This window comes from Lynx rufus, unplaced genomic scaffold (assembly GCF_022079265.1).
Source record: "Lynx rufus isolate CCGP_SWC_20201006 ecotype Redwood Valley unplaced genomic scaffold, mLynRuf1.p SCAF_1, whole genome shotgun sequence".
Taxonomy (NCBI): Eukaryota; Metazoa; Chordata; class Mammalia; order Carnivora; family Felidae; genus Lynx; species Lynx rufus.
In genome coordinates, this window is record NW_025814823.1 from 91,095,577 (window position 1) to 91,121,965 (window position 26,389).

At 54.7% G+C, this 26,389-nt stretch overlaps 1 protein-coding gene across 1 annotated transcript in view; it reads left to right on the forward strand.

The window, feature by feature from the left end:
* The window catches only part of ADAMTS2 (ADAM metallopeptidase with thrombospondin type 1 motif 2), a 245,032-nt gene extending 223,682 nt beyond the window's left edge, over positions 1 to 21,350 (forward strand). The window contains exons 14-22 of the mRNA XM_047083060.1: positions 767 to 890; positions 1,741 to 1,821; positions 4,340 to 4,506; positions 6,425 to 6,584; positions 8,444 to 8,576; positions 9,335 to 9,542; positions 10,787 to 10,916; positions 11,726 to 11,815; positions 19,636 to 21,350. Coding sequence (XP_046939016.1) covers positions 767 to 890; positions 1,741 to 1,821; positions 4,340 to 4,506; positions 6,425 to 6,584; positions 8,444 to 8,576; positions 9,335 to 9,542; positions 10,787 to 10,916; positions 11,726 to 11,815; positions 19,636 to 20,093 — 1,551 coding nt within the window. The 3' untranslated portion in view covers positions 20,094 to 21,350. The remainder of the gene's footprint in view (positions 1 to 766; positions 891 to 1,740; positions 1,822 to 4,339; positions 4,507 to 6,424; positions 6,585 to 8,443; positions 8,577 to 9,334; positions 9,543 to 10,786; positions 10,917 to 11,725; positions 11,816 to 19,635) is intronic.
* The last annotated feature ends 5,039 nt before the right edge of the window (positions 21,351 to 26,389 follow it).

Genomic DNA, 26,389 nt, shown 5'->3' on the forward strand with positions numbered 1-26,389 from the left:
AGGCAAAGAGGGAAACGTGTGACACTGTGGCTCAGACAGGCAGAGGGAGCAGACCAGTTCAGTGGAGAGCTTGTCTTCCTTGGCTGAACTAGGAGAAAGTGGCCTCAGGAAGCATGTCGGGGCCACTGTCCTGTGGGAGCTCCTTCCCTGGAGTTTCCCTGGCCCCAGGAATGGTGTGCTGCCAGACCTCCGTGGAGTAAGAGAACCTGAGTTTGTTACTATTTTGCCAGGTGGCCCTGGGTGAGGGAACATCCCTGCTCAGTGTGGAATAATTTTTGACACTGGAGTGGGCAATGTTGAGATAATTTGTTGGAAGAATGGAGGCAAAATTTTTGTCACCAATTTTTGTCACCCCCTGTCCAGATACCCTGGAGATAGACTAAAGGGGACATTGTGTTCTCAGGGCAGTTTGAAGGCCAGGACACACAGGCCTGAACTTTGGGTGGGAGCATGGCCACCCTGTGAGAAGGGCAGAGGCCAAGTCTGACTGACAGCCATTGGGACAGAAATGTTCACATGGAGGCTAGCTTGCCAGGCCAGGCCAGCCTCGGGAGGTGGCCCTGTTTAGGCTGTGAAGAGCCTTCTGAGGTCACACTGTGCAGATGAGCAAATGAGGTGCAGTGAGGGGCTGGGCACACAGGGTCTCCTTCCTCTGCATCGGGAACTGCTAAGGGAGGTGCAGACCTGAGCTTCAGAGGCGGCAAATCAGGCCCCAGGGCCCAAGTGGGGAGGGCTCTCAAGTATGCACTGTCCCCCTCCTCTGCAGAAGGTGGGCTGTGACGGAGTGATCGGCTCCAGCAAGCAGGAAGATAAGTGTGGCGTGTGCGGAGGAGACAACACCCACTGCAAAGTGGTCAAGGGGACGTTCACACGCTCCCCCAAGAAGCTCGGTGAGTGAGCCCGTGCCCCCGGCCCCCGGTGCCTTAGTGTCTGCAGCACCTGGCAGGGCGCTGGGGTGGCCGTGAGTTGGAGGGAGAATGCTAACGCAGGTACAGCTTGAGCCAGGCCCCAGGGTGGATGGGGCATGGAGGCCGGGTCAGGGCAAAGAACACCGACGTGCAGGTGCACAGGGCAGATCTTAGAAGTGTTTGAGAGCAAGCGGTCTGAGTCCATTGCTCCCTGCCTGTCTGCTCCAGCCACCAGCTAGCTTTCACAGGACTTTTCTGTAGCACAGACGGCGAAGCCACAGGATGGGGCCGGGGAACAGGGGTCCCAGCCGACCTGAGCTCTGGGAAAACAGACCTCTGGGTTGGCCTGAAGCAGGCGAAATGTACTCTGTCTGAAACGTAGAGAAGCCCCTCTGGTTTGCCTCTTCAAAGAAGGCTGTGGCCTTCACTCAGAGCCGGTGCTGGGGTGTGGGGATGACCCTTTCCATGGCCCCACAAGAGCCCAGGGGTCTTCGGTCTGCAGGTTAAGTGGCTGAGGTCCAGGAGGCCAAGCGGTTTGCTGAGGGCCTCCCTCCCAGACATGGCATCTTAGCTCCAAGCCCAGGCCTGCCTCCAGGAATCACAAGGATTCCTGCCAAGTTTTCAGCAGAGGAGGCCAAGGGAGTGCCTGGGATTTGAAGGGGTGTGGAAGGGCCTGGGCCAGCTGGGACACAGTAACTCCCCCATCGGGCCTTGTCTGGGCAGGCGATCAAAGCCCACAAAACATGGGGCCCTCTGGCCCCTCCTCGTGTCGTCTGCATTCCAGTGGCCTCCTCCGTCTCATTTCGCTTTGTCTCCCCACATCCCAACAAAGGTTACATCAAGATGTTTGAGATTCCGGCAGGAGCCAGGCACCTGCTCATCCAGGAGGCAGACACTACCAGCCACCACCTGGGTGAGTCCCAGAGCCCAGGCGATGCAGCGTCTCTGAAGCCGGGCAGTTCTGGGGATGGTTAGTGGGCCCAGGGGTCAGAGGTCAGGCTCCCCTGTTCCTGGCTCAGCCCACCTGGGAGATCTTTCCCGGGTTCACCTCCTGCTGGAGATCAGAGGGCTCCTCTGGCAGCCGCTGCGGGGGGACAATGTGTCTAAAACATGCCATACCCCCAGCCCACAGAATGGTGACTGCCTACCCCCTCCTCCATCTCAAGGCCTAGGGGGAAGGCCCCCCCTTCCCTGACCTACCGGAAGGCAGGCAGATTTTGCAGGCAGAGTCCTGGCAGCAGCCCCCACACCAACGAGAAGGCACCAGGGCCGGCCTGAGGATGGGCTCACAAACTTCATTTGCATATTTTCGATTAGCTTAATTTTAATTTTTTGAATGGTTATTTATTTTTGAGAGAGACAGAGACAGAGACAGACTGTGAGCAGGGGAGGGGCAGAGAGAGAGGGAGACACAGAACCCGAAGCAGGCTCCAGGCTCTGAGCTGTCAGCACAGAGCCTGACAGGGGGCTCAAACCATGAACCACAAGATCATGACCTGAGCCAAAGTTGGACACTTAACTGACAGAGCCACCCAGGTGATCCCTCAACTGGTTTAATTTTAAATTCAAGAGATTCTACCTGAATAGGGATTTCTGGCATCTCTTGAAAGTGTGGATGTTCTTTTTTTTTTTTTTAATTTTTTTTCAACGTTTATTTATTTTTTGGGGACAGAGAGAGACAGAGCATGAACGGGGGAGGGGCAGAGAGAGAGGGAGACACAGAATCGGAAACAGGCTCCAGGCTCTGAGCAGTCAGCACAGAGCCCGACGCGGGGCTCGAACTCACGGATCGCGAGATCGTGACCTGGCTGAAGTCGGACGCTTAACCGACTGCGCCACCCAGGCGCCCCGAAAGTGTGGATGTTCTAACAACTCTTCCTCTTCTCATGTGGCAGCCCCTGTCTGCCTGTGCCCTCTGTGCCCTCTGAGACGGCCTCACAGGGCTTCGCCCATCCTCACCCCACCTGCTGAAGACACCTGGACCCTACCTCCTGGATAGTTGTGGGCTGGAGTCCGAAGTGATGCCAGGGGGCCACTGGGGAGATCCTGGACAAGTTCCTTCTCCTGGTTTGGGCCCCACCTTCCTCCTAATGCTCTGGAGCCCGGACTGGGTCAAGGGCTCCCAAACTGCCACTGTCTGGCACCCCCAGTGACACACAGCAAACACACCACTCTCTTATTAAAAGCACATTTTTCTTCCTTCCCTATTTTAAGAGGAAGCTTTGTATTGCTACCCAAAATGCAAACGCAGTACCACTTGCCTTAAATGGAAGATGAATCTAAAAGTTGATTCCCAAAAGAAAAGACACTTCTATCTAAAGGGTTTCCAGGGTGCCTGGGTGGCTCAGTCAGTTAAGCGTCTGACTTCAGCTCAGGTCGTGATCTCACAGTTTGTGAGTTCAAGCCCCACACTGGGCTTTGTGCTGACAGCTCAGAGCCTGAAGCATGCTTCAGATCCTTTGTCTCCCTTTCTCTGCCCCTCCCCTGCTCACACTATATCTGTCTGTCTGTCTCTCTATCTCAAAAATATATAAACATTTTAATTAATTAATTAATTAATTAATTAATTAAGGGTTTCCTGCTAAAGGCTCCAGGTCTGAGACCTGGTCTCTCTGCACAGGAGGAGCCAGGGTTGGTGACCCGCTGAGGACCTACTGGCACCTGCTGAGGCTTTCTTTTATGGTGCGGACAGAGAGTGACAGGAGACTCGTGCAGAGAACGATTTCCCCATTCTGTGATCCTGGGATATTCATGCCTTGCTGAGGCCCTCCTAAAATCAGCCAGCAGCGCCCCCCCTAGTAGCTGCCTTCTACACAGTGGGAAGCATGGGGCTTCCTGACCTGCTGTTTCTTGTCTCCTGAACACCTATTTATCCAGGGGGATTGCCAGTGGCCCATGCAACCCCCTGGCCAAGCCAGGCCTCTGAGGATGTGTGGGGAGCTGATGGGGCACTGTGTCGGGGTGAGAAGACCCTGCTTTTCAGCTGGACATATGCTCACCCTGTGGCAGGAAGCCCTCACCCCGCCCTGGTGTGCAGCAGATGCCCTGCGCCCAGAAGGCTGGGGCGGGGTGCAGGGGGTAGTGGCTGTCCGAGTAGGGAGGTGGCCCTGACAGCTGCTGTGTGAAGCCCCTGCACCCCCGCGGCCTGTGGGGGCAGATCCAGGAAAAGACCCTGAGCGAGGCAAAAGGGTGAAGGTGGAGGGAAATCTAGTTCTGGCTGAGCAGCAGAGGGCAAGGTGGGCTTCCAAGGTGGTTTGGGCCATCACTGGCACGGACCCACCCCTGGAGGAGGGGAGCGGGGAGAGATGGGCTCTGCTCCCCACCGCTCCCCTGACCAGTCCAAACTTGTGGACCCTGCCAGCCTCTCCCCCATGCCTCTGGCTCCTGCCCCTGAGTGATTATGGTGAGGGGCTGTCTTCTGCCATTCATAGCCGTCAAGAACCTGGAGACAGGCACGTTCATTTTAAATGAAGAGAATGACGTGGACCCCAATTCCAAATCCTTCATTGCTATGGGTGTGGAGTGGGAGTACCGGGATGAGGACGGCCGGGAGACGCTGCAGACCATGGGCCCTCTCCATGGCACCATCACCGTTCTGGTAAGTCGAGGAAGGGACCAGGCCCACCACCCCCTGGCCGCCCAGTGGGGGTGCAAGCAGGCCACCGGAGGAGAGGTGGAGGGGGTGCCTGGGAACCCTGGACCTCCCTGCATCCTTCAGGCCACTCTCTGAACAGCCCCCCCTGGACTGCCCTTGGGACCAAAGGTCTCTATTGGTGTCTGACACGGAGCCTTGAAACATGAGACTCTGGGGTCGACTGGGTGACCTCAAACTCTCCCCTCTGAGGGTTTCAGTTTTCCCCTCCAAACGATATTCACGGCCACCTCTCAACAAGCCTATTTATGTCCGCCATCCCATCCAAATCTTGACCCAGGAATGACCCGCAGGATTCAGGCCATTAGACCACCAGACCCAGGTCACACTGGACTTTGTCTCTAAGCAGGACTAGGGACCCCAAGTCTTCTGAGTCCAAGGCCGTTCCTGGTGATAGAGTCCCCTGCTTGATGTTCTTGTTTTTTTTTAATTTTATTTTTTATGTTCCTATTTATTTTTGAGAGACAGCAAGAGGGGGAGGGGCGGAGAGCGAGGGAGGCAGAGGACCTGAAGCAGTCTCCATGCTGATGCAGGGCTCCAACTCATGAACCATGAGATCATGACCTGAGCCGTAGTCAGACACTTAACTGACTGAACCGTCCCGGGTACCCCTTAAGATTTTATTTTTAAGTAATCTCTCTACGTGGGGCTCGAACCTATAACCCTGAGATCAAGAGTCACATGCTCTACCAGCTGAGCCAGCCAGGTGCCCGGGGCTCTTGATTTTCGGATCGCTCTTTGAAAGTTCTTTTAAGTTGCACAAGTGATACATTTTATTTGTGAGAAACGTAAAACACTAGAGATAAGGCTCAGGGCCCTTTAGCCCCTCTGCTAAGGCCAGTGCCCCATGGCACCTGAGCCCACCACCCGATACCAGAGCGTGCACCCGTGGGGCCAGCATGTTTTATGTATGCGTGTCCCTCTGCTGACCTCACCTGCAGGGTCTTGCCAGCCCCAGAAGTGCCCATGGTGACCTGACTGTGCCCATGCATATGCAGTCGGGCCTCGGTATGTGCTGTGTCTGTCCTGGCACATTCACCTGCTTGCCAAAGTGTATTTGTCATCCCTGTGTCAATAGTGGTGGAGTTTTCACCGACATTCACAGTCATGTGCAGAGCAGTGAAGGATTTGAGTCATCCAGCATGCACGTTCTCAGCCAAGCTGGCACAAGGCTCTGCTCCCTGTAACCAAGGGGCCTGTCCCCACTATGTGTGCTGCCATGTTTTTCACGTTTTTTTTATTTGGGGGGATGGTTCCACTGTTTAAAAATGGCCCCAAGCATGGGGCACCCAGGTGGCTCAGTTAGTTGAGCATCCAAGATGGGCTCAGGTTCAAGCCCCGCGTCAGGCTCTCTGCTGTCAGCAAAGAGCCTGCTTCAGATCTTTTGTTCCCCTCCCTCTCTGTCCCTCTCCAGCTCCCCTCTCACTCTCAAAACTAAATAAAGCATTAAAAAAAATTTTTTTAATGGCCGAGTGCTGTCGGCTGTTCCTGAGCACAAGAAGCTAGGTGGTGTGCCCTGCAGAGGAAACACATGTGCCAAACGAACTTCATTCAGGCCTCAGTTCTAGTGTACTGGCCGTGAGGTCAGCGTTAATGTCAACAGTATCGAGGAAGGTGGCTTTAAACAGAAACACACATAAAATAAGATTACGTATTGACAGTCAGTGAAAGCATCCTGATCCCTCACAGGACCCTAGCCCTGTGCTCCCATGAGAATTCAGCAGTCTGGGGTGCTTTCTAGAACATAACTAACCTCACATAATGAGGGCCGGCAGCTCGTGTGCCTTGGCATGAGTTTCTAAGCTGGCTGCCGAGGAAGGGTGAACAGTGGGGCAAACACCTTCGTGGCCATTTCTGGGCACAGGTCATCCCGCAGGGAGACGCCCGGATCTCACTGACGTACAAGTACATGATCCACGAGGACTCGCTCAACGTAGACGGCAACAATGTCCTGGAAGACGACTCTGTGGGCTACGAGTGGGCCCTGAAGAAGTGGACTCCTTGCTCCAAGCCCTGCGGTGGAGGTGAGGGGCCCCAGAGGTATTCAGGGCTGAGTGGGAGGGGTCTTCTGGGCAAAGGGCTTCCTGAGCCCACAGTACCCAGCTGCCTGCCTGACCTGAGTGAGGGACGTGCTAGGTATGAGCAGACTGGCCCCAGGGGCCAGAGAGTGAGGCAGCGGCCTGCCTGGGAGGGGGCAGAGGGTAGGCAGGAAGGGGGTACTCAGGGCAGCAGGCAGCCAGAAGGGCATGTGGGGGCTTGGATGTCACCCATGTGGACCTGCATCAGGGTGACGGAGGGGCTGGCCTGGCGGGAGGAAGGTTGGTGTGCAGGCACTTGGGTGGACTACCACAGCCTCACGAGGCAGGTGACAAGGCAGGTGAGGAGGGACTTGGGCCGTGCTGGGGGTCGGTGAAGAGGCCCCCTCTGCGGGACTTTGTTCATTCAGAAAGGTGTCCCTGCCCTCCTGGGGCAGGACTTCGTGCAGAGCGGCCCCACCTGCCCTGGACCTCGAAGAGTCCACAGTTGGGTGGGACAGACAGACAGGCAGGAAGTTCTGGTCCACCCCATGTGGTCGCCGCTCCCTGGGAGCTGGACGAGATGAGAAGCAGAAGCAGGTGGCCAGGACAGACCTCCCTCAGATGCCACACGGGGTCCCACATCTTGAGGACAGAGAGGAGTTTACCAAAGTGGGGAGACCCATCCTGGGGCCCAGGCAGGTGGACGGCTCCTTCTGGAGTGCTCCCACCTGGGTGGATGGCACCCCAACATTCTGTTGAGCCCCCCTGCCCCCCTGGAGTTTTTCAGCAGCATGTCCTCCTGACTCTGTCTCCTATGTGTCTCTTGGACCCATCTTCCCAGTCCTGGCTCATTCTTGCTCCCCAGCTGGCCCTTGTGTGTCCACTGTCACCCCCAGAGTGCCCTATTAAAGGTCCCTTGCTAGTATCCCTTCCTGGCGTCATTAAGTTTTACCAGCTCCCTCTGCTCTTGGGAGAAAAACAAGATTCTCCTTATGGCCTCTGTGGTCCAGGCAGCTTGCTGACCTCTCCCACTGCACTGGTGCCCCCACCCCTTGCTCACCAGGCCCTGGCCACACTGGCCTTAGCTGCTTTTCCTGGACATGCTGTGCTCCTGCCTCAGGGCTTTTGCACAGGCCGCGCACTCCCCAGAAGCCACTCTACTGCCCTCTCACAAAATCAGCATCCTTCCATTCTCTGCTTTCTGGGACACCTCCAGACACCCAGATTAGAGCAGGCTGCAGACAGCCCCTGCGACATGGACACAGTCACATTCTCTTGTGTCTTACCCACAGGCTAGGGTTTTGAGATCTTGCAGTTGCTGACATATTGGGCTCTACAGTTCTCATGGGGGCTGCCCTGTGCAGTGTAGGATGTTGAGCAGCATCTCTGGCCTCTACTTGCTGGATGCAAGTCACACCCCTTACCCTGAGTGGTGACAACTAGGTGTACCAGATATTGGCAGATGTCAAAATCGCCCCATTTGAGAACAGCTGCCCTAGGCTATGGCGGGAAGAGGCCATGTTTTTATGTTTAGCCACCTCCGGGCTCATCCTGAGTCCTCAGTGCGTGTGAATTCAAGACGGATTAAATGGCTAAGTGATGGAGAGGAAGTAGAGCCTTCCATTCTGCCCCAGGGAGGCAGCTTAGAGGCCAAGGAACAAGGCAGCCACTCTCCCTGGGCTCTCCCTTCACTCCCCTGGGGTACTGGGTGGACACTAGGCCGCACGTCTCCAAGGCCTGCCTCTGGCACACTGCCCCACCTCCCACCCCATCAGAAGGCTAGGCTGAATGGGGCTGAAGCTGCTTCTCCACACCCCCTGGAGGCCGCACTTGCCCCATGAGCCCCCTCGAGCTCTCGTCTTCAGGCTCCCAGTTCACCAAGTATGGCTGCCGCCGGAGGCTAGACCACAAGATGGTGCACCGAGCCTTCTGCGACGCCCTCACGAAGCCCAAAGCCATCCGCCGGGCTTGCAACCCACAGGAGTGCTCCCAGCCAGTGTGAGTTCCCCGGGGCCACCCGGCTCTCCCAGCCCAGGGTCCCATGAGACAGGAGAAGGCAGACCCCCGGGGCTCCTGTGGAGGGAGGTGCGGGATCCAGGCCCTGAGCAGCTCTGGGCCTCACATTCCCTACGACGTTTGGTGGATTCTTTCTCCCTCCCCCCATTTCATGGAGTCTAAGATGCCGTAGGCTGTATGGTGCATCCTTGCCTCGGACCTGCCGCACTGAAACTATACCACGCATCTTAGACGTTGTGACATGTGGTAATGCTCGCATGGGAAACTGAGGCTCAGAGGGTACTGGCCTTGCTTCTGGTCCTGTGGTAGATGTCTCCCAGGCAGCTCATTGCAGTGGTGGCGGTCTTGACCTTCTGGCCCAGATTCCCTTTGCGGGGCCCCCAGGGGAGAAGAGGGCTGGTAAACGGGCACATGGGGCTGCGTGGGGTGGGTGCTGGCAGAGTCCACACTGCTGCCCTGGAGGGTTTGTGATGTCGGCAGAAGCTGAGAAGGGACAGATCTGGGGCTCTCTGTGCCCTCCCCCCCCCCCCCCCCGTCCCAACCAGGGTATCCCAGCAGTGGGTGACTGTCACCTGCAGGACCTCGGACAGAGGCACGGCCAGGCTCTAGGACATCTTTGCAGAACGGGAAGATGCCTGGGGGGGTGGGGGGGTGGGGGCGGGAAGCAGGCTGCTGCATTGCTCTGGCGGGCTTTTGGGGGGTGGGGGGTGGGGGGTTGATCTGTTGCTCTGCCCCCACAGGTGGGTCACAGGGGAATGGGAGCCTTGCAGTCAGAGCTGTGGGCGGACGGGCACGCAGGCTCGCACCGTGCGCTGCATACAGCTGCTGCACAACAACACCACCCGCTCCGTGCACACCAAACACTGCAACGACGCCCGGCCCGAGGGCCGCCGGGCCTGCAACCGTGAGCTCTGCCCTGGCCGGTGGCGGGCCGGACCCTGGTCCCAGGTAAGCGGGCCCCGTGTCCTCAGCCCCCAAACCAAGCTTGCAGGGGATTGAGGGGGTCAGGGAGCTCCACCTCAGTCTGGATGCAGTCCCTGCCCCAGGCCACATCCTGTAGGTCTCAGGGCACCAGTGGGGCTGCACGGCCAGTGCTCTGTCTAGAGACCAAGTAGAATGTGTCCACTCTGTAGGGCAGAGGCTGCCAGGTGCTACAGGAACCTGGAGTTCTAGGAGACGGAGGGTGGCCTGGACTCCAGGATACGAGGGGAGACCTGGGCTCTCATCCCTGAGGGCAGAGAAGGCCGGCCAAGCTTGCAGGAGGGAACATGAGCATGGGAGGCCTTGAACTTGGGCTGCAAAGAACAGTAAGGATGGTCTCGGGCTTAAGGAGCAGTCTAGGGGCAGGGCTGAGCAGGCCTGGGGGGTCGGAGTCCCCAACCCGACCAGCCTCAGGCTCACTGATTCATTGCAAGGACTCCCAGGACTGAGAAGTTGTTGTACTCACAGGTACAGGGTATTTCAGTGAAATCACAGTCAGCAAAGGGGAAAAGTGTGTGGCAAAGCCCAGAGGAAGCCAGGCACAAGCTTCCAGGCGTCTCCTCCCTGGGCTCCCAGGGACACCCTGGATTCTGTCAGCAATGGTGTGTGATGCCACACGTGAAATGCCGCCAGCCAGGGAAGCCCACGTGAGCCCGGGTGTCCAGGGTCTTCACTGCGTGGCTGACACTGGTCAGGTGGGGAGCTCACTGTAAATCACACTATTGGTACAGACTAACCGGCCAGACCAGTGCAGTGTGACCCGAGGCCTCGAGTCTTGCAGAAACACTCTTACCAGAGAGAACACTCCATGAACTTGGTTCCCCAGAGCTTCCCAAGCGCCAGTCCTGAAAGCAGGCCTTCCTTGGCACTCTGTAGGGTTTGAGCAATCTGGGTCGGCTGTGTCAGCCCGTCCCCACACACAAGGTGAGGACTTGAGAATTCTCCCTGGGCCAGGCTGGGCCGAGCTGTGAGCCAAGCCAGGAGTCTGGGTGTGATGGCTTCTGCTGGCCTGTCCCCAAGCAGGGTGGTGGAGCCTCCAGAGATGGAGGTGGCTGCTGGAGGCTGGACAAGGCAGGACAGGCCTCTGACGCATCCTCTACCCTCTGCCCCTCACCACCTTCCGCGTGTTACAGGGTTACATGTGTGGGGAGCTCTTTCAGGCCCAGCCAACCATGGGTTGGGGGCCCTGACTGGTGACTCTCCACCTGCAGTGCTCTGTGACCTGTGGCAATGGTACCCAGGAGCGGCCAGTGCTCTGCCGAACGGCGGATGACAACTTCGGGGTCTGCCAGGAGGAACGGCCTGAGACAGCCAGGATCTGCCGGCTGGGTCCCTGTCCCCGTAAGCCCCCCATCCCAGCCCCCAGTGTACAGCGGGTCCAGGGTGAGGGGGGCTGGTCCAGGCGAAGGCACCTCTCCCCACAACTGGCCAGACTCAGCATCTGTGAACCAGAAGGAGAAGCTGAGCCCTCCCAGGCCAGCGCAGGGATCGTTCCCCAGTCAGAAATGGGACTCTGCCATGCCTTCCTTGCTGGCACTCCCCGTTGGTCTGGGAGACAGAAGCAGATTCATGGTGACCACACAGTGGGGCTCAGCCAGATGTGGCACCCATGCCCATGTGAGCAGGGCTGCCTGTGGGAGTAGGGGGTACCCGTGGAAACTGGGGGTGCCTAGTGCCCTCTGAACAACCAGAACACCATCTGCGTGCAGACACCTTGCCAAGTGCCATGTGCATCACCTCTTTTGGTCCCAGAAATAGCTCAAGCCGTAGACCCCACCATGAATCCCATCTACAAAGGAGGGCATTCAGGGAGGTCAGATGTGCCCACCCAGCTGGGCAGGGGGATAGATCCAGGATTCACCTACTCCCCATGTTCCTGGGAAGCAGGCTGGGTGGGGCTGCTGGGAGCAATGCAGCGATAAGGTGTGGCAGAGCCTTGGTGCTAGGTTGTAGCTGAGACTCAGGAGGCATGGTGGGGGTGGGGGCGAGCAGGAGGACTGGGCAGCTAGAGCCCATCTGTCTGAGGGGTCTTTGCCGAGCTAGGGTGTCAGGGCCCTAGATGCCTGGGGCTATGGAGCGTCTCTTGCCCGGGGTGACCGTGCGGCCCAGCGTGGGGCCACGGCAGCCACAGCCCCTCCTCTTCCCTCTAGGAAACATCTCTGATCCTTCCAAGAAGAGCTACGTGGTTCAGTGGCTGTCCCGACCGGACCCCGACTCTCCAGTCCAGAAGACCTCGTCAAGTAACCGGCCCGTTTATAACTCTGCCTCTGCCCTCCAGTGCATGCCCTGCGCCCTGTGGAGCTTGCCGTGGGCTCCCCTCCTCTCTTTCTATGGAAAACTTCCCTGACTCTTCCTGAGCGCTCTCTCGGTTGAATCTGATTTCTCCGGGCCTCTGTGCTCGGCAGTCTCCTTTGGAGCCGCCCAGCCGGCTGCCTGGCCGGGAGGGCCCGCCTCTGCAGAGGCGTGCCCCAGGGCAACTGGCCTCTTGTGGGGGGGCCGGGACCTGGTTGGTGATGGCGTGTAAAGGGGCAAAGATCTGTCTTGGTGCTGGAGGGGCCAGAGGCCAGAGTGCAAATGTGACCACTTACTTGGTGACCACGTCTCGGGGCCACATCCCTGCAAGCTGGAGCTGCAGGTCAGAAGTCAAGGGGCAAGCCCACCGGTCCCCTTTCAAACACCGCCCACCAGCGAGGCGAGGCCAGAGGGGCTCTGGGGCGTGTTTTGTGCCGCTGAGCTGGGTGGCCCGGCCCTGAGATTCCGGGGGCGCGTCGGGGGCTTCCCGGCCGCCTCTGCTGTTGCTGCTGCTGCTGACCCTGTGCTGAGTGTGTCCTCCTGACTTGTGTGACTGTGGCCTGCTTCCTGTGGCCTTTGCGTCCAACTTACACAGCCCTTGGCCACCCCCCTCCCTGAGCCCCATCCCCTCGCGGGTTCAGGTTAAACAGAGACGGCGGGGAATGTGTCCCTCCAGTGGGACACTGGGACACACCGCCCCTTCCATTCTCTGTCCATTAGCTCCAATGGCCTTTTCTCATCGTGCACACATGACCCCATCCATAGAGGTGAGAGATTGAGAGAGAGGTTGAGAGAGAGAGAGAGAGAAACTGATGTGGATGCGGCCACCTACCAGTGTGAACAACTACAGAATTACCTCAATTTTTATTGCTTTTTTGCTTAGATAAAACTATGTAGAAAATGCCTTAAAGTTGAAAGGTAACAGATTTGGCTGCTAAGTCCAGCTTCAGAGCGGGGACGGGATCCAGGTATAGGAAGCAGGCAGTGGCAGGCCCAGGGGGAGGCAGTCCCGCTCATCCACTTTTCGCCCAGAGTAAGGTTTCCCAACCCAGAGGGCCTGACTCCCCTCTGGCCCTGGCGTCCTGTGCAGGGGACCCAGGTGTGCTGGCTCCAGCCAACACTGCGGAGAAGAGACCCACTCTGAGGCCATGCGGCCAGTCGGCACTGACTGTTTGCTGAGCCCCCCACCCCTATCCCGGGCGCTCCCCCAGTGCTGCCTTACCCAGAAGGCAGCATGCCCGGCCCCTGGTGTGACCCGTGTAGCGCCCCCGCCCCAGCCCCCCTGCCACCTGCTAATGGCATCCCTGGGACCAGCACCCAGCCTCCTCCCTGGCTCCAACTACTGTTATGTACATACTCGGTGTGTAACGCGTACTAATTCTCACGACTGTTAACTTCCAACTTTGACTAGGCCACGCGAGTGACTCTGACTCTGGGAAGGTGCAATACGGTCCTGGGCATTGTGCTCTCTGTCTATATGCACTTTGGTTTATCAGGGATATTTTATTAGTGTTTTGTATGTATCCAATGACGTAATTAACATAGGCTCCATTGTCGTCGCTTTTCCGGTTTTTTTATGAGACAAAGTTTAGTGTGTGCCAAAGTGACTGTGGAAATGACCTTTTCTCCTCACTAATGATGGAAAGACTTTCCTGTCATGCATCCCACAAATAAACTCAATAAAAGTTCAGTGAAACTGGGTGCTTGGGTTTGGCACGCTGCTGGCTCCTTCTCTTCGCCTCCATAGCTGACGGCGCTGGCAGACCTGCGGGGACCCTTCTGTCGCATTAGTGACCGGGTTTCCACTTCCAGTGACTCCCGCCGCCCCCCATCCCCCTGCCTAATGTGGATATGTAGGGTCCCTCCCCAACAGAGGTGCATACCCCTGTCCCCAGGCATTTTTCAAAATGTGACAGCGGCCCACGAAGACACTCCACTATGATTTTGACTTTCAACTCATTCGTGCTGAATGAGCCCCTTTGCGGGAACGTCTGGGTTCTCTCCCCACAGATGGAAGTTTTTCACCATTGGGAAAGGGTCCCGGGGTGGGTTTCCCCTACCTCTGGGATCAGTGGAGTGGGAATGTGGGGTCAGTAGCCCAGATAGTGCTGGCCCAGGTCACCGCCCCCCAAGCCACCATTGGGCCACTGCCACCTGTTCAGGGAGGGAGAGGTGCCCATCTGGCCCAGGTCGGGGGCGTGGGGCGGGAGAAGGGCCAGGCAGCGGCAGCTCCGGGCACCTGGCCTGTGCTCAGCCGTGCCCGCCCGCGTCTCCACAGGCCTCACGTCAGAAGCTGCAGGGCCTGGTGCATTGGCTCACCTCTGACAAGGGCCAGACAGCAGGTCGGGGTCCAACAGGGACCTCCTATCAGCGGGCTTCTCTCTCTTCCCTCTCCTATGGAGGGGATCCCGTGCCACAGAGGAGGGAGATCCTGAGAAAGGATGACATGGGGCCACCCGGTGTCATGGAAACAGTCTTGGAGTCACAGGGCCAGGTCCCGGGGGGCCAGCCTGCCAGTGCAGGTCACGGTAGCGTGGCTGAATTCACTCTGCCCAGAGCTCTGGTCACTGAAAGGAATCCCAGCTCCAGAGACACAAGACCTTGAGAGACACAACTTCGTCTGAGAGAGCCGCGTCCACGCAGTGTCCCTTCCCAGATGGTTCAGGAGGAATCCCCGTGGAAGGGGCTTCCAGGCCAGAGCTGCAGGCAGGCCACCGACAGCCCAGGGGACCACACCAGGGACAGTCGTGGTGCGTGAGGGCCCCGCCGGGGGGCCCACGCTCCTGTACCCTGTGGCACAACCTTTTTGGATGGGGAAATGCTGCATGAGGCTCAATTGAGAAAAAGAACCAGGTTTTCTCCATCCTAGCCTTTCCCGAAGCGTGGGACACAGGGAGGTTTAATTCAGAGGGTGCGTAAATGTGGCCTGAATCCCCCCGCCTCTGAGCAGCCCCTTCCTAGTTCCCTTCACCCTTCATGACGCCGGCACCCCCCTCACACTTGCTCGCTCTCTGCAGCCCGGAGCTGTGCAGGCGAGAGGGTCTCCCTTGCCATTTGAGGAATTAAACTTTGGATGAAAAGTTTGTTTTCCTAATTAGGGTCACCTTTATTGATCACTGCTACTTGCCCATGAATGGTGGTAGTGTAAGGTTTTCTTCTAAAATAAATGTTAAGTTAAAGAAAAAAAAGACATTAATTTAAAGGAGGAAACACAGGCAGGATTTGGCTCGAGCCAAGATTGGTGGGAATGGCCCACAAATGGCTTCAGTCTATGACAAGGGGTTTACTCTCAATGGTTTGTTGTTGGCTGGAAGGCAATAGGTCTTGCCAATTCATTGCTACCAGAAATGGCTGAAGACCAGGTACTAGGACACCAGAATCTTATTCTTGATGTAGTACAGATGCTTTGCCGGTCAGTGCCTCTGGCCACATCATGGGCCCTTTGGTGGTGTACTTCCCCTCATCTCGGAGGGCTCTCTGCTCAGTGATAAAACTGTTGGCATCCTTTTAAGAATGATTGGCACCTGGGTGGCTCAGTCGGTTGGGTGTCCGACTCTTGATTTCAGCTCAGGTCATGATCCCAGGGTTTGTAAGTTTGAGTCCCATATTGGGCTCACTGCTGACAGCGTGGAGCCTGCTTAGGATTCTCTCTCTCCTCTCTGCCACTCCCCCGCTTGCACTGTCTCTCTCAAAAATAAATAAATCTTAAAACAGAATGGTTCAGCAGGGGCAGGGGGCACCTGGGTGGCTCAGTCAGTTAAGCATCCGACTCTTGATTTCAGCTCAGGTCATGATCTCACAGTTCGTGGGTTCGAACCCTGTGTCGGGCTGTGCACTGACAGCATGAAGCCCACTTGGGATTCTCTCTCTCCCTCTTTCTCTGGCCCTTCCCCACTTGTGTGTGTACTGTCTCTCTCAAAATGAATAAACTTCAAAAAAAAATGGGAATGATTATTTTGAAAAAGTTTCTAGGGTAATATTAGCATAGCCAAACTCCTGGCCTGTGGCTTTCTTAACTCTTCATTCATTATCTTCATTTTTAAAAACTTAAAGCAATGCAGCCACCGTGCAGAGGAAAATAGACATAGAAGTCCAACCTGTAGGGCAGGTGGAGGGAGGCGCCCTGGAGACGGGGACCCTTGGCCCCCCAGCTGTCACCTGCCTGTTAGTTCCAAATCGTCCATTCACTCAGGGACATCTGTCCAGTGCTTTCTGTGTGAGGCTCTGACTCGGGCACTGGGAGGCTGCTGAGCTCCCGACCACAGGTCGGCAAACTTTTCTCTGAAGGGCCAGACAGTAATGGTTAAACCTTATGTACAAAACCAGGTGGAGGCACCCACTTGGGCCATGGGAGTAGCTGGCTGACCCCTGCCCTCTACAGGGGGGATGCTGGTTTCCCAGGATCTCAGCCTGGGGGGAGAGAAGTGAGGGGGAGGCTTAAGTCATTTATGTGAAGAAGGCGGCACAGGTGACAGGGGAGGGTGCTGCTGTGGGGCCAGGGTGGCCCCACTCCCGGCAGCATCACCAGACCTGGCTCCGTCTGTGTTTGTTGAGGCCCCTGCCCCCACCATGTCCAGCCGGGTTGGACAGTCAAAGCCAGGGGTGGGAGGACACCACCCCCTGCCTTGTCAGAAGTCTCGCTGTGTCTCTGGAGGGCTGTGATCAGTGGTTTTTACACCTGGTGGCTGCCAGAAAGGGGAGAAGGGTCAGGGGGTGGGGAAGGGGCCAGGTGGGGCTCCAAGCACCCCTGAGCTTCAAACAGGACCACTCCAATTTCCTCTGTCTCATACACTGGGCATCTGTAAGATTTTATCTGAGCGTCCCAGGATCTTCTCATGTGATTTCTGGAATCGGCCCTTAGCACGAGGCCACCTGCCTTTCCCCCTCCACATCTTGAGCCTGCTTCTGGCTCTCTAGGTTGGGAAGGCCAAAGCTCTTCCTGAACAGCTGATCTGTGTTTACCTCTTTCACCTTGTGCATCACGCAGTCTGGCACATTTCCTCCTGATTTGGGCCACTCAGAAGGTTAGAGTCAAAGTTGGGTCCACCTCTGGTGGTATGTGCCTCTCTGTGTTCTTCATGCCTATCATGTTACTATTTTAAAATCCATAATTTCCCTGTTTTTGACTTCCTCAGTTATTCACGTGTGTCTTTTTTCACACTGATATATTTCTGCATTGTCTGATTCACTGGTCTAGGCTCTGGGGCTAGAGAAGCATCTAAATATAGCTTGGGGCTCTGCCCTGTGGAACTTACTGGATAATGAAAACAGGTGACAGACACCTTATCTGACAACTAAATGTGAACTTGCCAACTGGGATAGAGTGTTGGGAGGGAGAGAACTTCCCAAGGGAGGGCAGGTGATTCTTGCCCCGAGATGTGTTTCAGCTGAGCCTAGAGGAGGAGAGGAGAGCAACTGAAGGAAGACAGAGGGGGTGGCCACAGTATGTGCAAAGGCCCTGTGGCCAGGGGGAGCCCAGTATAACGTAGGGGGTCAAGGCCTGAGTGAAGCTGGAGAGGTGAAGGAGACAGGTCCTCACCCTAAAATCAATGAGGGGCAATGCAGGGGCTTCAATCAGGACAGTGACATGGTCACACCTTCAGTTGAAAAACAGCATTCTGACAAGAACAGGACAGTGAACAAAAAGGAGAAAGAATTGAGATAGGTCAGCAGAAAGGAGGCTCTTACCACAGTGCAGACAAGAGGCAAAGCAGCTTGACTCATGGAGGTGGGAGAGAGGGGAAATGGACACACCTGAGAGTGGCTAGGAGGAAATACCAACAGACTTGGGAGTGAACAGACGGGGTGTGCCTGGGATTCGGCTTATGCCCTGGAAAGGCCATTCTCTGAGACAGGTGGTGCCAGCCAAGGCCCTGGGTTTGCACTGGGCATGTGGAGTCTCAGGCACATTTGGGACCACAGGGGTTAGGGGGCTGTCCTATAGGCAGTCCTATCTGAGAGTCTGAAGCTCCAGGAATTTGGGGTTGGTGTCCGGTCAGGTGGGTCACCAGCCTGGAAGGGGAAATTATAGGCTGGAGCAATGTGCAGGCAGTGGGCACCATCAGAACCTCCTGAATGGGAGAGGACCTGCTTATCTGTTACTGCGAGAAGTTTCTATGGGCTAGCAGAGTCACAGACGTGGGTGTAGACAGTGCCCCGTGTTGGTGCACAGAGTAACTGCATCAGATGTGGTTTCTACCCATGGCTGCCTCTTCCCTCCCTTTGTCCTTCCCTCTTTCCTCCCCACTTCCTTTCTAGGAGACAAGGTCAAGGAGGGAGAGGGAGAGAAAGAGGAGTGCGGCAGAGGTTGTGAGGGAAAGGTTTGAGATGCTCACTGCGGGGGTGGGGGGGCGGGGGGCTCAGAGGGTGGCTTAACAGAGAGACACAAGTAGGCAGGTGGGCCCAGTGAGGCCAGGGATCAGGAATTTACACCGATCTGCTATTCCCTGTTATGTTGTCATAATGACTTATTCTTTCATGTTGAATGAATTCCTGCAAATCCTCTCAAATTCTGTGGAGTGAGGTGGTGAGGGAGAGGGAGGAGGGGAAAGAATTTGGGAAGAAGACAGGGGGAGAGAGTAAGAGCAAGAACAAGGGTAGGAGGGGTTGTGTGGGTAGAACAACAGCTGACCTTGAACCACACGGGTTTGAACTTCACCAGTCCACTTACACATGGGATTTTTTTTGATAAATACAGCACAGCACCCTAAATGTGTGTTTCTCTGCCTTACGATTTCCTTAATAACATTTTCTCTTCTCTGGCTTACTTTATTATGAGGATACAGTATATACTACATATATCATACAAAATCTGTGTCCACCCTGCTGTTTGTGTGGTCGGGAAGGCTCCTGGGCAAAGTAGACGGCTAGTAGTTAAGTTTGGGGCCAGTCAGATGTTGTATGTGGATTTCCAACTGTGTGGGTGGGGGTGGGGTGGCACCCCTAACCCCCACGTAGTTCAAGGGTCAACTGTGATACAGCTGCAGACAGTTGGAGCCCAGCCAGGAAGAAAACAGCTGTGCAGGGAGAGACACTGCCCTCTATAGAGGCTAGACCGCGGTGGCCGGCTTCTTGGGTGGGAAGGAAAGGAAAGGAAAGGACACACCGGGTGGGAGGACGAGCCTGTGTGAAGGGACCGGGTTTTGGAGCAGTCTGTTGGGGGATGGCCAGGAGCTCAGGGTGGTGGGGCTGTGCGGTGGAGGCAGCAGTGAAGGGACATGAGGCTGGTGGGTAAGTCAAGGCAAGGGGAAGAAAGCCCAAACAGGTTTGGGTGAGGATGGGAACATATTGTGCAGGAAATGTGGTGAGGCTGCCGCCAAGTCTCTTGGGTTTGTTCTATCAGGTTTTAGAAATCGGTCTCCTCAGGTTCAATTTTGTCATAGTTAACGGCCTAGAGATGACTGCAGGGCCGAACTCCGCCACAGGATCTCATTGGGGTTACCAGTGGGATGTCAGAGATGAATCTGACGCAGTCCCATTCTTTCACAGGAATCACTCCCCAGGCCTCATTTCTGTCTGGGACTCTGAGAGATACAGAAAACCCCAGGGGCCTGCCTGGAGGCAGGGAGCACCGCTCACAGCTTGTGTGGCCGCGTTCTGCTGCAGCGCTGCTGACATCAGGACCACACGCACTTTCCGCGTGAGCTCGCTTGCCTCTGTGCTGTCTCTGGGCTCTTTCAAACGCCTCCTCCTGCTTCCCCTGGGGGGAATGAGGCCCCCCCACCTTATCCTGTCCTTTGGTTATGTGCTTCCCGCTTTTCTCTTTCAGAGGCCCGCTGCCAAGGCGACAAGTCAATGTTCTGTAGGATGGAAGTCTTGTCGCGCTATTGCTCCATCCCAGGCTACAACAGGCTGTGCTGCAGATCCTGTAACCTGCACGACAACCTCACCGATGTGGATGACAGGGCGGAGCTGCCACCTGGGAAGAACAACGACATTGAAGACCTCGTGCCCACCCTCCCGGTGCCCACCCTCATCATGGAGGTGCGGCCTCCACCAGGCACGCCCTTGCAGGTGCCCCTCAACGCCTCCAGCACCAACGGCACTGAGGATCACCCAGACACCAACGCAGTCGACGTGCCCTACAAAATCAACGGCCTGGATGAGGAAGGCCAGCCGCCCAACCTGATCCCTCGACGACCGAGCCCGTATGAAAAGACCAGAAACCAGAGGATCCAAGAGCTCATCGATGAGATGAGGAAGAAAGAGATGCTCGGGAAGTTCTAATAAAATGGAAAGATAGCATCAATAGCATTTTTTTTCTTGCTTATAGATTATATTCCATGGGATGACAGATCGTGGAGAGGAAGTGAAAATGTCTGATTCCAACAGGTTTTAAGAAAACAAAGAGGAGAATGACATAAACATCTATACATGTGGTTGTGAGCGTGGGGCAGCTAGGTTCACACATGTGTTTGTGTCCCAGCTCTGGAATGTTCTAAGTCCTGTCCTGGGGTTGGGTGTGGAGTGGGGAGAGGAAACACGTGCCCCAAATTTCTGAGCAGTGATTGGGAATCTTCCTGTCCTTGGTGGTGACAGCCCTTCTGGAGAACATTCTGGAGAAATGTTCTGCAGGAACATTTCCTACCAATCCCCAGACCGAGGCACAAGCCCCATGGGGAACTCTTATTAGGAGAAACAGTGATTTGTTTACTAATTGACCAGTCACTGAGATGAGCACAATGAAGTGGAGGCCGTGAACTTGAAAGTCCATGACGTCAAGGGCCGGGCAGGTGTCGAGGATGAGTGTGGCAGCCCATGGGGGACTGTGACCAACCTGAGAGCCGCACCCCACTAGTGCTGCTTTTGGGTTCCAGCCACTGCTGCCTCTGTGACCGCAGGCTCCTGGGGCCAGATAGGGTGCTTTCAGTAGAAGTCTAGATTTGCATGCGAAATCCTCAATCCTAAAAGTTCAACCCAAAATATTTCCGGGGGGCGGGGGGGTTCTGGAAGGTCTTTTAGGGTCTAGAGCCACCAGGCTGCAGCCTCTGGTCTCCAGACTCGGCCAGACGCAGTCTCTCGAAGTAATGACTTAAGGAAGGAAAGCCATCTGGCCCGACTGGCGCTCAGGCACTGTGTTTGACTCAGCCCACCCTGAGCTGCGAAGCTGTCTGCTTCTTCCCCAGAAGGTACGGAGAATCCTGTAACTAACTGGACTTGATCTGAACAGTGGGCTGCCTTTCCTACAGGAGGAGAAGACCACGGGTACACTCTCCGGCTCTCCCAGGCCTCTTTCCTATCGGCTCACCCGGCCTGCGTGCTGCCTCTTGGCCAGCCTGGCCTTGGCCCCGGGGCTCCCCAGGGGAGGCTCTCCCTCCCCAAGTGCGTTGGAAGAATGAGGGGGGCATGCGCTCTGCTGGATAGTCCAGTGACCTTCCCAGAGGGGAGAGAAGGGGAGTGGCCGTGCTCTGGGTTCTGAGATGGTGCTCTGCCTGCTCAGGTTTGCTCCTAAAGACGAAGGCCAGCTTCTATTGCCTGCAGGGATGGGGCGGGGGGGGGGGGATGGCCTTGCTCTGTCTCGCCCTGCTCCATTCCTTGGCAGTTCCAGCAGTGAACTGTAAGATTTGGCCTCCCATGAGAAGCACGGGGTGGGGGGTGGGGAGAGCCTGCTTTATCTTGTGCTGCTCCTAAGCTTTGACAACTTGTCTTTTCGGCATAACGGTGCTTTGTGAGCAAGATGTGAATGGAGAGAAGCAGGAAGGGAGGGGGAAGGTGGACGGGAGGATGGCGACTAATTTTTACCTCTCCCTGCATTGATATTTTGTGAACATGTGGCTTGCTTAAACTTCCCCAAATTACGAGACCCAGGGGGCACTTCAGCTGCTTAGCTGGGCCAAGCCTGACACATGATTCTGAAGCTTTTTGCATCTAGGAAGGTTCTAGAGCCTTTGTATTCTCACCAGTCATAGATTTTAGAGAGCTCTTTTCTGTTTCGTTCCCCATTTTATGGATGAGAACACTGAGGTTCAGGAGAATACCATGATGGCTACTTTATACTGAGTCTGAGGTGCTAGGTATGTTTGATTCTGTGCATGCGTGCGGGTGTGTGTCTGTGTGTGATCTAGGGCCAAAGTGAGGGTGTAGGAACCAGTGAGAGCGATATCTGGGATGATGCCTACCTTCCGACTGGGCGGTAACTAGCCTCCCCAACCCCCGCCTGTACCAGCCGCCTCCCTCCTCTCTGCCATCTCGTCCCACACATACTCCTGCATGTGCTGGTGTCTCAGAGGAGCTTGCTGGCTTCTAAGAAGCAAACTGGAGAAAACATTCTTGGAGATCTCTCACGGTATCACCTCTTTGACAGATGTGGTGTAACGTACTTTCACAATCCTGTCTCTCTATAATCAGGAAAGGGGTGTCTCAGCTTTCTCTCACTGGTTGACCCCTGGCAGCTGGTGCTATTACTCACAGGCTGAAGGACTGGGTAGCTCTTGCTTGGGTCTGTCCTGGGATGCAGAGGAAATTCAGGGTGACTGACCCTCACCAGAGAGTATCACTCGGTTTACCCAGCCTGGGGGCCTCAGGATGGGAATAGTCCATTCCCAGATCCCAACAAAGCAGGGCTGCATGTCTTGGGGACTGGAAGCCTTTGGGGAGAGGCCCCAGGTGGGACACCCCCAGGGTACCTGTCTTCTTCTGGAAGGAGGGACATGCCCCCTGGGAACTGTAGGCTGACATGGCCACCACCCCACGTGTCATACTCAGTACCTGGGGCCATATACCCACAGGGCTCTCTAGAACTAGACAGTCCTCAGGGGTCTCTCTGTCTAAGGAACACAGGGTTTACCAGACTTCGAGAAACTCATCTCCACTGAGCTTGGGACCAGTTGGAGAGCCAGCTTAGCCACAGTCCCATGACCTTTCAGAGCCGGCATCCATGTCGGGGGGCTCCCGCAGCCTACAGGCCAAGAAGATTTCCTAGCTGACGTTCTGGAACAGCACGCTGAGAACTCAGAGGTCCCCTCTGACTGCAGCTCCAGAAAACTACGTTTGTGGGGAGACAACCTGCTGGGGTTTGGGGACTTGGCTCTCTGATCTACTCCTTTTGGAAAACCCATGGAATTTCCTGTATAAGCCTTTTGTTTGTATTTTAAGGTTGTTTGTTTGGAGTCTATACATGGTGCTCAGCAGCAGTCTCTATCAGGTGAAGCATGATGACTATGTAGCCAGGCAGCCGCCGCACAAAAAATCATCATGGTGCTGAACTCAAATCACAGCATTTTATCTTATCCATCACAGCAATCAACGTATTTGTTTTCTGTATAGAAAAATTTGGCTTCTTGATTTTATAACTTATTAAAGTCGAAATGTCTGTGTATTTTGCACACCATGCCTGCGTTTGTTTGTTACCTTGACTACACTACCCATGTCTTCAGCCTACACTTGGGTGGGGGGAGGGATGTGCTGCCCTCACAAGGGGGGGATGGGGCCACTAGGAGGCCCCGAACCTACTGGCTAGGCCAGCTGCTCAAGTCGGGACCCTGTGCCTAGCAAGGGGCCCCCAGAAGGACAGGTCTCTGCTCCCAGATCCCCAGGGAGTTGGCTGTCCAGGAGACACCATTTAGCGGGTTGCTTCCAAGCAAACCTTTAGTTCCAGGAGAAGATAAAAAATCTCCTGACTCCTCCTCCTCCCTGATTCCGACCCCTTCTCTCCTATAATTAGGGTTTCCAGAAACAACACTAGATGCTGAGTTACATTCGAATTTCAGAGAAACAAATCACATTTTAGTATAAAATTGGGACACACTTGAAAAATTATTTGTGGTTTCTCTGAAGTTCAAATTTATCTGGGAGTCCTATGTGTTCGTTTGCTAAATGTGGTAACCCCCCCCCCCAATCAATATTCCACTTTTAAAGACAAGCCCATTCTGGCTGGCCCTTGGATACTATCAGGTGTCCAGAGGAGGGAGTTGAAGGAAGAGATTTCTCTTAATGCCCCCAGCCACAGAGGAGGCAGACAGGTCGTGTGCGCAGTGCTGGGGAGAGGGGCCAATCTTACCAGTTTGCACTGAGGTTGGAGGTGGCTTTGGAGTACACAGGATTTCTCATCTTGTTCTTCATTGTAACCTGTTTTGACTCCATTATTACAGTGCAGTTAGTCCTTTACAGTGGGGGGAGAGGGACATGGGATGGGTGTGAGTGTGTGTAGTAGGAGAGGGGGCAAAGCAGAGTTGGGGGAGCAGAACTGGCTGAAACTAGGTATTTGCAAAGGTGTTTCCGTAACTGGGTGACCAGGCGAAGTCATTTCAGACAGGCCTAGGTATAGAGGGAATGGTAGGCAAGGATGGTCTGTGCTTTCTGAAGAATATTGATAAATGGTTAGGAGGAGCAAGGTGACATTACAGGTATTGGCCACCACTCTCTCCTCTACACACCATGTAAGTCCCTGACCCCCAGGCACAGAGCAGGCACGCATGGTCATACTCATGGCTGATGCCCTACTGAGCGCATCCTTAGCCCAGGGGAACATAGTTGTCCCCCATTTAGAGGCCGTGTGGCCAGTCTCTCTGAACTTCATGACCCCACACTGTTTCTTCACTGCGCTGAGTTTAGATGCTCCTATGCCATACTCCCACAGCTTTATACCCAAACATTCATATGCCCACCCCCAATCATGCATATGTGTTGGAGGGGCCTTTCTTGCACCCTCCACGCTGCTACATAGAAGCTTTTACATCCACTCGTGGCAGGTGGAGACTGGACAGACAGATGCCAGGAAGTGTTTGCCTTTCAGAATGAGACTTCCACATTGTTCTCTTTGAGGGCTCCCCCAGGGACTAACCTCAAATACATGTAAAAGACACACGAATACACCGCCTCAGTGAACCAAAACGACTAGTACCTTGGTTCAACTAAGGTTCTTCTAGTTTAGATCTTCTAGACTAAGGTTCTTCTAGTTTAGATCTAGTTTAGATCTTCTAGCTTAGATCACTGACTTTCAGCCTTTCTTTTTTTAAATTCTAAGCACAGCATTAGCTATACCCCCACAAGTTTTAATATTTCATACATTTATTATCATTCTATCCCAAATATTTTCTAACTTCCATTGTGACTCCTTCTTTGACCTAAGAGTTATTTTAAATCCTGCTGCTTAATTTCCAAACATTAGGGGCTACTCTAGTTATGGACTGTTACAGATTTTTAGCTCTTTTATGGTAGTCAGAAAATATTTTCTGAAAGATTTCAGCCCTTTGAAATTTGTTGAAGCTCATTTTATGACTCATGATGTGGTGTTTCTAAGCATTATACATGTACTTGAAAAGAATTTGTAACTGGAGGTTGTTGGATATAGTATCCCATCTATGTCCATTAGGTCAAATTTGTTAATTTGTTGTTCAAATATTTTCTCTCCATTGTGTTGTCTTCTTGTTCTATTGTTGTGATAGAAAGTTGTTTTAATACCTCCCACCAGTTGTGGCTTTTTCTATTTCTCCTTGCAGCTTAATCAATTTTTATCCTTCTTTAAAAAAATAAGCCAGGGGTGGTTGGGTGGCTCAGTCAGTTAAGCGTCCGACTTCAGCTCAAGTCATGATCTCTCAGCTCATGAGTTTGAGCCCCACGTTGGGGCTGCTGACAGCTTGGAACCTGGAGCCTGCTTCAGATTCTGTGTTTCCCTCTTTCTACCCTTCCACAGCTCATGCTCTGTCTCTCTCCCTATCAAAAATAAACATTAAAAATTAAATAAATAAGCCAGGAGCACCTGGGTGGTTCAGTCAGTTAAGCGTGTGACTTCAGCTCAGGTCATGATCTCATGGTTTGTGGGTTTGAGCCCCGCATCAGGCTCTGTGTTGACATCTGGATGCCTAGAGCCTGCTTCAGATTCTGTGTCTCCCTCTTGCTCTCTACCCTTCCCCACTCATGCTCACTCTCTCAAAAATTAACATTAAAAAAAATTTTTTTAAATAAGCCATTTTACCATTTTGAGGCCACATCAATGGAAGTATACAAATTTCTAATTGAATTTCTTCTTGGTAACATTTTACTTTCTCTTTAGGAATTGACAGATGTTATTTCTAGCATTAATTGCTGTCTTGATACTTCCCTCCCAATGATAATGTAGCTCTGTCAACTTTCTTTGAGTTAGTGGTTACACAAAATAACTTCTTTCATTCTTCTGCTTCCTGCAATGCATCCCCATGCACCCAGTCAGTGACAACTTGCCCAAGGCCCCAGTGACTGCAGAGACTGAGGGCTGCATCTGGGGAGTCGTCTGTCACAGAGCAAGGATTCAAATCAGCAGCTAGAAGCAGGCCCAGGAGCAAACACTGACAAACCCCGTCACCAGTCCAGAGGAAAGATGCAGCCTTGGAACCGGAATGGTGGCTGTGGGTTACAGGTGGGTCAGTCGCACAGAAATGCTGAGACATGCGCAGGTCTGACCACTGAGTTTTGGAGGAACAGAGCTCCACCTCTGTGGGCATCACACAGGCCCCACAGGCCCCAGAGAACCACTGCCTCGCTCCTGAGAGCTCAAGGTCATCCAGTAACCTGGAAGCAATCCTCTCCCTCCTGTTTCTCAACAG